At 28.8% G+C, this 16,978-nt stretch overlaps 1 protein-coding gene across 2 annotated transcripts in view; it reads left to right on the top strand.

The window, feature by feature from the left end:
* The first annotated feature begins 7,884 nt into the window (after positions 1–7,884).
* Positions 7,885–16,978, top strand: part of LOC111677073 (ecdysone-induced protein 78C) — a 40,529-nt gene continuing 31,435 nt past the window's right edge. The window contains exon 1 of one of the 2 annotated variants that reach the window (XM_046952118.1): positions 7,885–8,254. Coding sequence is in view for 1 of the 2 variants with exons in the window: in XM_046952117.1 (XP_046808073.1) it covers positions 8,252–8,261 (10 nt within the window). In the remaining variant the exon portion in view is untranslated. Of the gene's footprint in view, positions 8,262–16,978 lie in introns of both variants that reach the window. The other variant, XM_046952117.1, reaches the window with a different exon arrangement.

The raw sequence follows: 16,978 nt of genomic DNA, 5'->3' as shown, positions 1-16,978 counted from the left end.
TCGCTTTAGCTAAGTCCGTCGGTGTGTCCTGCCTGCCTGTGCGCATGCTACAGGATGTAATTTTTAAGATAATGTCCAACTATACATTCATACTAAATTTTCTAAAAGAAAATTCGATTTGTTAATAAGAAATCATTAATATTCTCAACTGCTAGAATCGTACTCACAACTGTCACTCATACAATTTACATTAACTGACTCGTTCGTTACACTTGATTGATTTGTAACGCTTAAACACTTTTTGGTACAAAAACGCTCTTATTGGACTCGCGTAATGATTATTTCAATAACAAATACATACAACATTATTACAAACGAGTATTAAAGAAACAAAAATAATTATTTGTCTTTCTCGTACATTTGCATATTGTTGAAAAATCAAGTTGTGTATTTAAAAAAAAGTTTCCTTCTCAGTCTTTGACTTCTTGATTACGTTCAAATTAGACTTACGAGCGCAGTATTTGTCATGATTACGACAATTGTCGGCGAGTCTGTCACTTAAACGTTTCATACAGACGAGAAAGGGGTGGGGGTGAGGTACAGTTAGTGTTATTGGTCAAATTATTTGCTTAAAAACTTTATTTAACTGAAGGAAGGGGAGGTTTGGTTTACGAACGGTACATACTACGTAATCAGGAAGTTATCCAGACAATAATCACTTACTAAGAATTTACAAAAAATAAATAAAATGAAACATAATTTGTTTATTTAATTTATTTGTTATTTGCATTGTTGTTGTTGTTGTTGTCATGTCTTAAATAATGCTGTAAACTTGTTGTTACTGTCGTAAAAAAAGTGCTGAAAATTTAAATAAATAAATTTGAGTGCACATTTGCATTCACCTTAACCTTCAACAACGCCTCGTTAACAAATGTTCTTTGCGCGAAACAAAAAATCAACACAAATTTCTTTCACAGCAACAACAAAAACAATCATGTATCTTATTAACTTTATTCTGAAAAAAAGCATCCTCTTCTCTATTTATTATTTTAGTGAGAAGTCATTGAACCTCCTGCAGTGTTATTATTTACTTGTCAAATTATGTTTTATTAACGAATTGTTATTATTATTTTTTCTTCTAAAATTATCCTCCGGTTTATTGTTTATCGCTTCTATTAAATATTATTACGTTTATTTGCGTTTTATAACAAGTTTATTGAACTTGTTGTAAATTGTGTATTTTTAAAATTAATGACAGTTTTTCGACGTGTGAGCCGAAAATTTTACATTTAAATTTTAATCGCGATTACTCGAATGTTCATTCTTTTCGACTGCATTAAATTATTTCTGTTAAATGTTTTATGTGTAATTACTTTTTTAATGTCATGTGTAAGATTTAACTTTAAAGAAAAAATAAAATTTCCAGGGAAACTTCGATTTTAAAGACAAGTTAAACATTTTCTAGAAATATCTTTATATTTCTAATAAAAATTTAAATATCGATTTGAGGACAAAAATCGAATTTCTAATTAATATTCGAATTTGTAATGTAAATGCGATTTTATAGTGAAATTTCGTGAAATTTCAAATTTTTTATGAAATTTCAAATTTTAAGTGAAATTTATCATTTTCAGTGAAATTTAAAATTTTTAGTAAAATTTTTGATTTATATAATTTTTTCTGAAGTTTTTAATTTCTAGTGAAAACTAAATAAATAATTTTCAATAAGTTTTTTAGTCAAATTTCTAATTCCAGTGAAATTTCTAATTTTAAAATTCAAATATCGATTTTAAAAACAAAAATATATTTCTAATTTGTAATGTAAATGCGATTTTATAGTAAAATTTCAATTGTTTTTATAAAACTTGAATTTTCTAGTGAAATTTTTTGTGAAATTTAAAATTTTTAGTGAAATTTATCATTTTTAGTGAAATTTATAATTTTTTAGTGAAATTTTAAATTTTTAGTCAAATTTCTAATTTCCAGTGAAATTTCTAATTTTAAGTGAAATTTTTTTATTTTTATTGAAAGTACTAATTTATAGCGAAATTTTCTAATATTAAGTAAAATATTTAATTTAGTGAAATAACAAATTCAGAAAGAAATTTAAAATTGTTTGCAAAATTTCGAATATTTAGTAAAAATTCCACTTTTTAGTGAATTTTTTAATATTTAGTGAAATTTGTAATATAAAGTAATTATATTCTGATTTGTCCAATTTTTAATGAAATTTCTAATTTTCAGTGAATTTTTCGTGAAATTTAAAATTTTTAGTTTAATTTATAGTGAATTTTTTTAATTTTCAATAAAATTTCTAGTAAAATTTCTAATTTTTAGTGAAATTTCTAATTTCTAGTAAAATTTCTAATTTCTAGTAAAATTTCTAATTTCTAGTGAAATTTCTAATTTCTAGTGAAATTTCAAATTTCTAGTGAAATTTCAAATTTCTAGTGAAATTTCTAATTTCTAGTAAAATGTCTAATTTCTAGTGAAATTTTTAATTTTTAGTGAAACTAATTTCTAGTGAAGTTTTCCAATTTTTAGTAAAATATCGGACTTCTAGTGAAATGTCAAAATTTTAGTGCAATTTTCTAATTTCTTGAATTTCTACTGAATTTCCCGTTTTTGTGAATATTTATTTTTTTGGGAAAATTTCGATTTTTTGGTGAAATTTATTTTTTAGATTTTTTTTTAAATTTAAACTTTCCAGTGAAAATTCGTTTTTCTAGTGAAATTTACTTTTTTGTGAAAATTAATTTTCCCGTTAGAAATATATACCATTAAACGATCGCAATGTACTTCGAGTGTTAATCCCAGATCTATTTTATCATTATAACACCAGACTTTCCTCAGCTAAGTATTGTTTTATTAAAAGGCTAACATACTAATCAGTTAGCTCAGTTTTCTATTTAAACAACTTCAACGTTTCTAGTAACGATCTCATTACACCGTTAAACAAGGACTCATCAAGTTTTTTCAAGGAACCATAAAGGGCCACAGTGACCTCTATTCTTATAAAGGGCAAGGAAATGATCTTACGAAAGCATCTTTGTAATATTTAAAATCGTTTAATATGTCTTTAAACAATCAATATATAATTACCAATATCGAACGATCGATCGGTTTGATTCTTTAAATTAAACGATCTCAACCTATTCCCAAAAACTATTATAATTAAGTGGTTGTGTAAGTTTATTCAAGAAAGCATTACGGGTCAAAGCGATCACTGATCTTACAAAGTTCAATGACATTTCTTATATCGAACGATACCATCGATCTTTTCAATTTAATCCCTTTATTAATGACCAAATTCCAAATCCAACAAATAATTTCATAGAAATCAAAAGATTTTTAATCCTTTTTACTATAAAGTTCAAGAAACAGAAAAGCAATACCCCTTCTCTTCCATTAAATCTTAAAAAAATTAACAATTACAACAACAATAATAGTTTACAACTAAAATTAATTATCCCCAATCCTTAGTATCTACTCCAAAAATATGTATATAACCATTTATTATACATTTAATCAACCCTTTCTAAAATTTAAAAACAAAAATCTCAAGCCATTTCCCTTTTCTTTAATGATGACCACTCTAACACCTTTGCTATTCTCAGCGTGTCCAACAAAATTTTTCACTTTAATCAAAGTCATACATTTGGCAGGAGATTTTTCCATTCAACTTTACATTTATTGGCCCCAAAAAAGAAAAATACAGAAAACACGGAAATAAAAAATCGAAATAGAGCTTTTTTTTGTTACAAAAAAAGGAAATATATGGACATGCCCAAAAAAATAATGTCATATACTAACACACATACATATGTATGTATATATTTAAGCAGCAGGAGAGAGTGAGAGATAGATAAAATGTATTACTTACTCGTGCTTATACTTACAACATAGTTATATAATTTCAAATGGTACTTGACATCAACCCAACGCCCGCGCCCCTAAACGTGTATCCCCTCTGCTGACATTTATGGAATAGGCAAAAATTTAATACATACATCCATACATATATACATATAAAAACGATTGTTGTAAAACTCCTTTAGAGCATAAATTGCTACATAATCGTTAGAGACATACATACAAGATTGTTGTTATATACAAATGTCCATTGTATTAGTTACTGCTGCGTGTATGTATTTAGTGGTTCAATTGTTTATCGATGTTTGTATGTGTGTTTAAATATTTAAACTTTTTAGTTTTTGTGTGTGTTTCTGTTATTGTTTACTATTACAGCGAGAGTGTTGTTAAAAGTCTTTTAGAAAACTAAAAAGTGGGGTTTTGTAATAGGTTGCAGAATTAAGATTAAAGCCGTTACTCCAGATCATGAATAAGGTTTGTATAAGGTTAAAACTGAAAACTTGACTCCAAAAAGAATGAAAACATTCTTTGAGATATTATTACAAACTTAAAAAAGTTTGCATTGCTTTCTCTTAATATTCGATTTCGCTAAAAAGCGGAGGCATCTTTTTTTCACACTAGCAATCAAATTCAAATTTGACAATATGTTTAGATCATTAACTGCTTTTATTACAAGTAACAAGATCACTATTATCGAACGATCACTTTGCTTCTTCCTACTCGTATATCCACATAGTGTTGTGGTTTAAATCCAATTTCGAGAGAAGAGTTAGTTGATGTTAGAAGACTGATGCACGGTAGTCTATATTTTGGAATGAGTTCGGCGCTATTGCCGAAGACAAGATATACCCCACAGAGGAGTAACTGTGGGGACTAGTTACAAGATCACTTGTATAGAACGATCACATTGCACCTTCCTTCCAGGAGAATGTTTCCATAATAAACGACTTTTATATTGGTTTATTGCAATCCAGGGGTAATGATTTCCTAACAGTAGCTATAGTCTAGTAGGGACTATAAACTATAATATAAACTGATATCACTTAACTCATTGGACATTCCTTCACATAATACATAATCTGATACTACAAGTGGTTAGTTGCCCGCAGGACTATATCCTGACTGGTCAGTTGGTCAGAGTAAGTTGCGGTTTAAAGACGCTAGTCTTTATTTCGGTATAAGTTCGGGGCAGAGGAATGATTGTGGTACTAAGCGTTGGAAATGAGTTGGTGTTTAATGTGTATGATACAAAATAAATGATGAGGTATACAGGTCTTGAAGAGTGTCGAATGAATTAGAAGTGTGTTGGGTTGAGTTTTCCTTGTCCATGTCCAGGTATGTTCAGAGAAGTCTCTGTTCATACTAGACTAACCACAGTATGTTCTTTGTGATTAAGAACAAAGTCCTCGACTTATTTCATGGATTCGTATTTCGATCTACCGGTTAAGTCTCTAGCTACAATTCCCAACAGAGGTCATCCCTTCTGCGTGATTGTAATCGCAAGTGATGTTTTTGTATCTCGAATGATAAGCAAAGGGCAGCAATTGTCAGAGATTAGATAGCACAACACAATAGTTAATTGTCAATAAGATTCTGAGTGAAGACTGATCTTAAAAGGTCCAAATGCACAAGCCATGACACCTTTTTCAAATTAAACACGCAAATATTACTAACATTGAGCGACCATATCGCGCATTGAAACTAGATTCTTGCTCTCACCCTCCCTCCTCATTAGTTCTTTGAAATAGTTTTTAAATACACAATTAACACAAAGTCAAGAAAAAGTGTGAAGCTGTACTTGCAGCCGATCAGATCAAAAACGATTAAAGCACATGTTTTCAATGTATTCTAAACACATTGAAAGACAATAATTTGACGATCCAGACCCAAAACTTTGAAACACTGATTTCAGTTAGAATATAGCTACACAGATGACACCAAATTGGGCAACAAAGCGGGCCTAGGGTTCTATATTTCAGAGGTTAACATATTTAATATAAAGCAATTAGCGTGATATCAGGTGATAAGACAGTATTGAATTTTAAAAAAAGCTTCAGTTTTTAAAGAATCGTAAAAGGCTTTTATGCGGGTAGAACCATAAAGACACTATGGGGTGACCATAACGAGATCCTTCAAAAAAAGCAAATCTTAGATTAATATTATGGTTCGCATTCACCCGCAGGATTACGGACACAGCTATACAAAATTAGACATGTAGAGAGGACAGCAAAACTATGGAGCAATTAATTTGTTATTGTCAGGCTTTCGTCGAAATTTGATGCAAATATTTTGGGAATGATACTATTCTACATATAACATCTTTTACGAACTCTAACTGAGAAATTCATAGGAATAACGTCAAAAAAACTTGGTATCTGAATGTCGGATGATATAAGGTTTTTGTTTAATTAATGTTGAAATATTGTTCCAACCCCAAAGAACCAGTAACGTAAATAGTTCTATTAGAGATTTTTTAAACTAAAGAAATACTTAAAATATCTGCACATTTAAAGTCACTTTTCCGACTACTCTCGTTTACAACATCTTTCTCTTATTTTTTTTGTCTTTTAACTTTTTCTTTATGCAATTTCTTTTTTCTTGTCATTTTTTCCACTTCTTCCTGCTTTGTGCATAATTTGCTGTTGCTGCTGCTGCTTCTACATCTACAGCTTTGTTGCTGTAACTTGTTGTCGTTGTTGCTGCTGGTACTCTGCACGTGCCATTTTTAGTTTGGAGGAAACCAAAAAAGAAACTCGTTAAGAAAAATATAGACTCTTTGTTTTTGTTAAATTTTCTTAAATTCTATTGTAATTTTTCAAGCTCTCATATCATGCTGCTTGAGTAAAGGTAGGCAGATATGATGAGCATTTCTGCTGTGCTCACTCTCTCGTGTTACAGCCGTAAAACAACAGCCCATTAAGGGGGATGAGAGCGCTCTCTGGCTTGCTCTCGTAAATGGGAGCAATTTGAATGGGGGGGGGGGTTACGTAGTGGAGCTGTTACGTTTAGGTGCATTATTTGTTGTTTTTTTTTGTTTATATTATGATTTTTTTGTTGTTGTTAGACATTACAAGTCTTTTGGGTAGACGAGAGTACGGGTGAGTGTTAGTGCTTTAGTTAGTTTCTTTTGAGTTTTGCTTCGTCTCTAGCTTCGTAAAAGAGCATTGGGTATTTTACAGATTTCTCTATATGTTTGCGTTTGTGTGTGAGCTTTATATATTGTTTGTTGTGTATCTGCAAACGAATTTGTCGGCTTTCGCAGTTAACGTTTGCCATTCATTGAAAACGGCCGCAACGGTTCGAAAACAAACAAAAAATTTAATTTTTTTTGAAAAAAAAAATTACAAAATTTCTATAACACATTTTTCTTTTCATTAGCAAAATTTTATTTTTATTGTTATTAAGTAAAATAAACGAAAAAGTAATAAAAAAAGTTGTTTATAAATTATTTGAAAATATTTTTTTATAAAGAATTTTTTAAGTTTTTTTAAATGTTTATAGTTTGAAAAAAGTAACGTACTTTTTTTTTTTTGGTTTAAAAAGGAAAATATAAAGTGTTTTTCTAATAGAAGTTAAGGCTCTTTTAGAGAGTTTTAATAAGAATTTTGTAAATGTTTGAAAACAAATTTAAATTGCAAACTGCTAAGAAAATAAAAGAAACAGCAGAATTACAAAAAATAAAAAATAAAAAAATTATTCGAAAAAAAGTGAAGTTGAATGGACTCCACATTTAATGCTGATTTGCATCCAACTCATCCATTCTCGCATACAATTCTAAAATAAATACAACAGCAGCAACAACAACAACAAAAAAGCAAGTGTAAAAGTATTAATACAAAATATATACAAAAAAAGCAACAACAAAATTTAAAAAAAAGTAAATAAATAAAATAAAAAATTCATATAAATCCAACACACACTAACACACAAAATCCCAAAACAACAACAACAACATCATCATCGAGTGCGTTTTTTTCCCCAATCCCAAATTAATTGAAAATAAAGATATTTAAGCTTAAAAAGTAATAAAAATATAATAAAAATAATAAAAAAAAATCCACATAAAACAAAAAATTTAAAACAAATTAATAATAAAAAAGGCAAAAAATAAAGGTTTTAGACGTGTTGTGCATTTTTAAAAAAATACGTTCTTTTTTCGCAATTTCATTCAATAAATAAAATTGAAAATAAAAAAAGAACCATTAAGTGACAAATTCTGTGCTCCTTTAAAGTCAATGCAAATAAATTAAAAAAAAGTATTACTATTCTTCATCATCCCTACACTCTTCCCCTTAAAAGGAGGCCAACATATAATACTCCAACCAACCAGAGGCATACGTATCAACACTTAACCATCAACAGGATTTAAATTCCTTTTCAATTTAAGTTTTGGCGATTTTTACAACGTTTTTCTTCTCTACACATCTTCTACATTTTAATGGTAAATTGTAAGCAAATTTTCTTTTATATTATATTGTACATTTTTTTTGTACGTTTTATTGCATATATTTGCGCAAATCTAATTTTAAGTCTTTATTATTGTGCAACAAAATTCACAGCAGCACTAGTATTAGCAGTAAGGCTTATTTAGTGCTTTTAATATATATCAACACTTAAAAATACGTTTAAATTTTAATAGATATTTTCTAGAAATTTCTTTTAAATTTAAGAAAACGTTTGTAGTTGCAGTTCGGCAGCATCAGTTTTGCATTAAAAAAATCTTATTTGTTATAATGGTTTGTCAACAAAACGGTTTAAAATAAAGTTTGCTCATCAGTTGCAAAAGTTAGCTAATCATTGCATCAAATGAAAATGCATGCAACATCTATATCTTAATATTTGCAAAAGTTACAAACGTTTGCTCATCAGTTGCTAATGTTTGCTAATTGTTGCACTAATAATGCGCAAATATACTTGTTCCACTCACAATCAATGTCATATCGTTGTAGCGTTGTAAGTCATAAAAAAAAATTTCAAATAAAATGTTTTGAAACAAAAACAAATCAATAATAAAAATATTACAACATACAACCGTACAACACCGATTATGAATTGGACAACACTGTGTTTCTTTTTGCTATGTATACATGATTGTTAGATCTTACAACGTTGGCAGTAAAATGTTCAGAAAATGTCTAATAATAGTGTTTGTTAACTTAGAAATTTTCTTTTCCAAATTTATCAGTAATACTTTTTCTGACAACGTTGCAAAAGAAAAATTGCCAGTTCTGGCAAGTGTAAGACATTTTCTAAACATTTTACTGACAACGTTGTAAGATCTGACAACCGTATATCACAACTTTAAACCTATTTATTGTTTTCCTCTTTTCTTAATAAAAATTTTCTAAATTTTTTAAACAATCTATAGAACTTTAAAAAATAACTTTTCGTTGCATCATTTGACATCACTGTTGCAGTTAGCACTAGTACTACAGCAACAACAACTGTTGCTTTTTTAGAACAAACATAGGCATGTCATTACATGCCTATATTCTTTTCTTTCTTCTTGCTACATACCTACATATGTATATACATACATACCTCTCAATTTAGTTTTTGTTGCTGCTACAGCTACTACTTCTTCTTCGTGCTTTGTCAATCTAAATGCTCTACTTAACTAACTAAGCATAACACACACTGAGAGAAAAAAAAAACAAATAAATTTTCAAAAAAAAAATATACATTCTACAAATAAACATAAAAAACAACAACAAAATACCTTCATTTATTCTCTAGCAGGTTTTTTATTATTACTGTTGTTGTTGTTGTATTCTAAAAAGAAATCTAAACTTTTACATCCTTCTATTTCTTGGGTCGTTATATACCTAGTAGGCTCTGCTCTACTACACTCTCTTCTTACAAAACGTAAACGTAAAAGAATTACTTTAACTTTAAAGGGAAGGATAACGTACAATGGAATATTTGGAAATTCACTCATAATTGGGTTTACTAGTATGTAAAAGACCTAATTCACATTCGAAAGCCTTAAAGATCTGCAATTGCGTGATTCATTTTTATTTTAATTATTAAAACTCCTTTGATTCATTTAATTAAGCAGGCATGGGGTAAGATCACTACTATTAAGGCAAAACGTCGAAATTGATTAGTTACTTTTGAAAATCCCTTTAATAGAAAGCTCGAAATATGGAACGAAATAAGTTTATTTCTATTTTTAACCAATATCAAGTAGCCGATTCGCATCGCATGGTCGATTGTAGATAACCGAAACAAATGCACTTCCTATTCAATATTTTAACACTTTTGGGGCTTAAGTTCTATTCTTTACTTTCCTACGTAATCTGTTTTGTTAATTTCATAACTGACTAATCGAATAAGATGTTCTTGATATTCTCACTGACCTATCTCACTGACTGAATTATCCATTAGCAATGGAAAATGTCCTTGATATGTTGAAGTATAAGAGCGATAATTTTCTGACCATTCCCGTGCTCTTGCGTAGCTTTCGAGATGTGAAAACATGACAACCGTTAGATCTTCTCACTTACCGATCTAGCATTATTCACTACCAATTGAAAATTCTTTGGATATGTTGAAATATTAGTGCGAAATTTAATCATAAAATTTTCATAATTTTGAAACCCTAGCTCTTTCTTGTGAAACCAAAGAATAATGAGATACCGCCGGTCTATGCACGAGCAGGTTGCTTAAAACCTTAATCTATCTATTCTATTCTCTGACCATCCCTTGCGTACCTTCTGGGATGCATCACTTCCGGTTACATTCACACGGTATCTAGACACAATCAGTAGAGCGAAATCCGAATCCATCAAAAAAAGTTCTTACTCACAGAGAGCAAGCTTCTATAAGTCTGGTATGAACAGAGTAAGGCCTCAACCCAGCACTCTTCTCATTTATCGGACACACACATTCTATAAGTCTGGTATGAACAGAGTAAGGCTTCAACCCAGCACTCTTCTCATTTATCGGACACATTCATGTGGCGGGAGGCCTGCATACCCATTCATCCTTTTCGTATCTTGTACTTGTACAAAAGCTTCTCAAAGCTCAGTGTGTGATCATTTCAGTTAAGAGATCATTGTGCGAGGAATACAAACATTTTTTGAAATGATCTGATGATCATAAACTCTTACTAATGATCCTTCATTTAACATCAATCAAAATGTAAAATACCAGAGAATTAGAGACTACACCCAAATACGTAAAATCAGAAATTAAGTAGTAAGAGTATCATATTTGGATATGATATGGAAATCTCATACATTTATAGTAAAGCTTGCAGCAAAGAAGCTTCTGCAACGCATAGATTAAGTGCACTTTAGACGCTGGTGGTTAGTTTAGTTTTGTGCTTTATTTTCATTACAACAAATTCATCTTTGTCAATTACAATGAGGTTACTTTCCCTTTGTTAATTCTTAATATTGCTGCTGCTTTTGTTGCTGTAGTTGTTGCTATCGTACATGTTGTTGTTCTTCTTTCTTTGCCAACATATTTCTACTTAAATTTTTTTTATTATTGCTGCTGCTGCTTCTTCTATCTGCTGTTGTTGTGATTATTGTCGGTTTTTACACAAGTAAAATACACACGTATGTATGTATGTATTGACTTGTATTCGTATTCATACTTTTGTATGCATGTTTGTAGGTTCGTTGCACCCTACAACAAAATTTCATCGCTATTTACTGCTGCCTGTTTCTGCTGTAGTTGATGATGTCTTTGTTGTTTTTGTTACTGTCGCTTGTTGTTTCTTCTTCAGTTTTTTTTTTCTTCTTGAGTATGTATGTATGTATGTGTTTTTGTTATTTTTCTGGCTCTTACTTTAACTCAATTTTGTTTTTATATTCATGTAAAAAGGAACCAGTTTTTATTTTCTTACAAAAAAAGCGAAAAAACACCAGAGAAGAAGAAAAAAAGTTAAACAACTTTGGATAAAAAAAATTCTCGCTTTCTTTGTAAAAGCAGCATCCTCATCTGCAGCAACAACAGCAAGTACTTAAAGCTGTAGTAATAACAACCAGAGCATCATCAGCATTAGGAGTAACAACAAATACAACAACATAATCGTCTTCAACCTCCTGGTTGTCGTCAGTATTTGGTTGCAGCGTCATCATCATCACCTCATATTGAAATCTTGTAGTTCCTGTTACTCGACAATATATTTTAGTTGCTGCTGCTGACTGATGATGTTACTGGCTGACTTGTGTGTTTTTTTTTTTTTGTTTTTCTCTGTGAATGCATGCAATATTCATCTTAGCATTAGGAGTGCATTAGAGAGTTATAAGGAAGTCATGCAACATTTTTTTTTTTTACCATCTAAGTTGTTGGTTTTTTAGTTTTTTTTTTCGGTGTGTGTTAGAAAAATATTTAACACAAAAAAAGGTTAAAAAACTTTTAAGGTTGTTACCATTTAAGTTAGTTGCTTTTTTGCTGTTGTTTGTTACTTTTCAATTGTTGTTGCTGCTGTTGCCCATTTTTTTAAGTAGTTTTCAGTTTAATTTTTTTTGCTTGGCACGTAAATGACTTAAATACGTGTTTATGTAGTTAAAAATCGAACTTAGTCCTAATAAATTGGTATATTTTTGCAAATAAAACGGTTGTACTTAATTTGTTATTACTTTAGAGGTGGTCCTTCAGAGATGAGGGATTAAATGAGTCGCTTTTAAAATAATGATTATACATAATTGTAGATAGGCAGGTATACAGATAGATAGATAGATAGATAGATAGATAGATAGATAGATAGATAGATAGATAGATAGATAGATAGATAGATAGATAGATAGATAGATAGATAGATAGATAGATAGATAGATAGATAGATAGATAGATAGATAGATAGATAGATAGATAGATAGATAGATAGATAGATAGATAGATAGATAGATAGATAGATAGATAGATAGATAGATAGATAGATAGATAGATAGATAGATAGATAGATAGACAGATTATTGATTATTGAATAATATCCATGTATTGGAGCAATGCAATTTTTAAAGAACATTCCTTTCTACACTTGAAATGGTCCTTCGGGTTTGTCAAAACAAATGAAATTTAGCAAATTAATTTCATAATTAGTATAATATTATTCATTAAATATTGTAAATAATCAATTCGAAGCAGGTAATAAATTATTAGATTTTAATTGTAATTTAAATATTTAAAAACTTTTATTTGTTAATACATATAAGTTAATAGATTAACACAGATAAAAATTCTATAATTTCTAATAATTAAAAAAAAAAACACACAAAAATAATTAAAATAGCTAACAAAGCTTTCTTTCTAAAAACAAACTTGAAACAAGGCCAAAAGAGCAGACACAGAGGGTGAAGTTAATAACAAATATTTCACCTATAATTTATTATAGTTTTGATAACAACAAAACCAAAAAAAATAGAAAAAAATATTATAATAACAATCACTAAAAGCTTAAATAAATAATAGACAGAAAAAATGGTGAAACCATGTCGAAAAACCGCTAAAAACTAGAGAAAGAGAGAAAAAAATTAAAACAACGGTATTTGTAGTAAAACGGCCAATAAACTATGAGCAGCGAGTTCAAGACTTCGCTTGGCTTTATTTGCAAAAAAAAAAAAAAATAAAAAAAAAACAATAAAATAACACACAAAAAAATATACAACCAAAATAGAAATAATAAAAACTAAATTTTTAGAGAAAAAAAACACACACACTCATAAAAAGATAAAGCAACACTAGCAAAAACAAAATCTATCTAAAAACACTATAAAGAAGACAATGAAAAATACAGCAGCAGCAGCAACAAAAACAAAAAAAAACTTCTTAAACAATTGTTATAATATACATTTTGTGAAAATTGCGTTATTTAGTTGTTGGTTAAATTGCTGGAAACTAATACACAAATACTCAATGACTCAACAACTAGTACTATGTGTATTTCTACTGTTGTTTTAAAAACTAAGTACAACTAATTTTTGATTCTAATCAGGCAAATTAAAAAAAATAATAATAATAAACACCAAGATGAAGTCAGATTTATTTGGATTTTTTTTTTGTAGCAAGTGGGCGCTTGGTAAGGAGGGGCCTTTAGAGTAGAAAAAAAACTAAATTTAGCAATTCACTGCTGTAAAAATTTTATACTATTTGTAGCTGTATTAGTTTGATTGCAAAATCTTTAAATTGTATAAATTTTGCAAGATTTTCTAGTTTAAATTTCAACATTAATCATACTAATGGATTTGTTATATTATTTCGTTTTATTTTTACTTTAACAATAATTTCAAAATTAAATTTACTGGTATTTTTGATGAAATCGAATCTTGGAAGTTGGGACTAGTATGTGGGAAAAGAAAGTAACTTTGACATTAAATCAATGATATGAGATCATTATCGAATTAATTTAAAAAAACACAAACTAGACATGTGAACTTAAATGACATTTGAAAAAGAACAATAGAAATCAAGAGAAATTATAAGAATTTTCATGTTTAAATGTGAGAAATAGACTTTAAGCAAAAGTTTTTAATAATGATATTAACATATCTAACAATTTAGAAATTTTATATCGAAGATGCTTAAAATTTGTAATGAAGCACCTTATAGATAGATCTATAGAATAGTCCAAAATTAGTTAAGAAACAAGTCTTAAGAATATCAAAAAACTTATCTATTGACTATCAAAAGATAGTCCATAGACCTGTCAATGATTATTTAAGAAACTAGTCTCAAGACTATCAACAGACTTGTTTATAGACTAGCAAGAGAATAGTACATAGACGTCCATGACTAGTTATGAAACTTGTACATACTTGTACATAAATTAGTCCATGATTAGTTAAGAAACCGGTCCCAAGATAAAACTTAATAAACTTGTCTATTGGCTATCAAGAGTTGGTCCACAGATTTATCAATGATTAGTTAAGAAACTAGTCTTAAGAATATTAACAGACTTGTTTATAGACTAGAATGAGAATAGTCCATAGACGTACATGACTAGTTAAGAAACTAGAATACTTGTCCATAAACTAGCAAGAGAATAGTTCATATACTTGTCCACAGTCTAGTCCATAAACCACTCAATATACTACTTGCTGGTCTATCGATTGGTCAATAGTCTTATCCATAGTCTTGATAGGCCTGTCCATAGTTTAGTCCATAAAACAAACACTTAATGGTCTATCGACTAGTCAATATAACAAGTCATAAAAAAATCAATAGTATAGTCCATGGACCACTTTATGGCCTAGTCAAAAGGTCAATCAATATTTAATATACTAAGTAATAAACTAGTTTATAGACTAGTCTATAAATTTGTTAATAGTCAAGTCAATGGATTAGTTAGTGTACTCAAAAGAAGAATCAAGCAATTCGGAATGGAATCAATACAGATCGGTTTCAGTGGTATGGTAAATCCGGGTGGACTTAAATCACGAACGAATAAGCTAAGTACAAAAGTGTTGCATTTAGCGTTGTGGGATCAAAGTGATCTCAGAACGTACTTGTTTTAAGAATTTCTTATCTTAATCTTGAATCCACACTTTTCAGCAAAATATCTTAAAATTTTGGTAATGAGTAATCTAGATAATGTAGTTATTCAATAGATTACCTGGTAATAAGTGGTCGTTATTATTTTTGAATGGGACTTGTAGCCAATTATCTAGAGAATTAGTTCAATTATCTAACGTTTGTCTATCTAACGTTTGTGGTTCGAATCATATTTGATATCAGTACTTTTTTTCAAAAAACGTCAATTTATACTTTTAAAGTTGGGTAAGCACCAGTAACCAGTTAGTTATTGAACCTCGCCCAAAAGTAAGCACTTCCACATTGCTTCAATATTACTTGCCTGCTTACGGGTATTGGTTGGGTTAATTCAAGTATGTATTTATTAATCTTATATTCTTATATCGTCAAGTGAATTAGACCTAATCAGTACAATATTTAATTGTTTATGGACTAGCCAATAGAGTAATCAATAGACGAATTCATAAACTTGTCAATAGTTTCGTCCATATATCTATAGAATAGTAAAAAGATAGGCTTATAATTACGAAACTATACTAGTCCAATGTCTAGTTAATAGACTATTTTCTAGTGTACACAATAGTATAGTATAGACTCTAGAGAATTGAATACTAACTTTTAAATCTCTTTACCTTCCATATAGTCTATTAAAACTAAAAAGCTCCTCAAAATTTACAAATTCTCTTCTCTATACATATTCATAAGAATCACACGATTTGAATTTTAAAGAAAAAAAATATTCAAAAATTCCTATCACTTACCATTACAAATTCTGTTGAACTTTTATATTAATTTATAAACAAATATTTCATATTTAATAAATATTTATTTTATTGCGCTATAACAATATTAACAAATTTACAGTAAATAACGATTTTATTACAAGAAAAACAAAAAAGAAAAATAATTGTATTAGTGATAAAAAAAAAAAAAAATTATTAATAAGAACATTATTACACGACAGAATATATCAGACCAAATTACCAGACAAATAGATGACATCTTAAATAATAATCAAAATTTCATGTGATTCAGTTTTGGTTTATAAATACATGTAAACGTGTAATATTAAGGAATATTTTATCAAAAAATTTATTTTATTTTTATTTTCTGAAAAATCTTATCTCAACAAAAGAAGGCAATGTAACTTTATTTTGTTAGTTGATTAAGGGAATTCTCGGTATTCACTTCTTTGTTACAGAGTTCAGCGAAAAAAAATAAATTATCTGATTTTTAAGGCGTAGACGATTTTGCATTGGTTGTTTGTAAATTGAATTGAAGTCAGTTTAAGAGTTGATAGATTTAATCATTATTTTTCTCTCGAGAACTTTTTAACATACATAAATAACACTCATTTGAGCTCAATTTTCGTCTTTCCTTCAACCCTTTTGTTGCGTGAATTGGCATATTTAAGCAATTAAATTTCAATACTAATTAGGTCAAGGAAGTAGGATATTCAAAATAAAGGAAAATAAATATTTAACATTAAGTTTAATTTCAAACATTTCACATATTTAGAGAAGAAAAAGTTTTGAATGGATCAAATTTTCTCAAACAAAGTGCAATGTAAGGATATCTATCTATAGATAGATAGATAGATAGATAGATAGATAGATAGATAGATAGATAGATAGATAGATAGATAGATAGATAGATAGATAGATAGATAGATAGATAGATA

The sequence above is a fragment of the Lucilia cuprina genome, chromosome 5 (assembly GCF_022045245.1).
Source record: "Lucilia cuprina isolate Lc7/37 chromosome 5, ASM2204524v1, whole genome shotgun sequence".
In the NCBI taxonomy this organism is placed as follows: Eukaryota; Metazoa; Arthropoda; class Insecta; order Diptera; family Calliphoridae; genus Lucilia; species Lucilia cuprina.
Note: the sequence above shows the minus strand (reverse complement) of the source record. Positions and strands in the feature narration are given on the sequence as shown.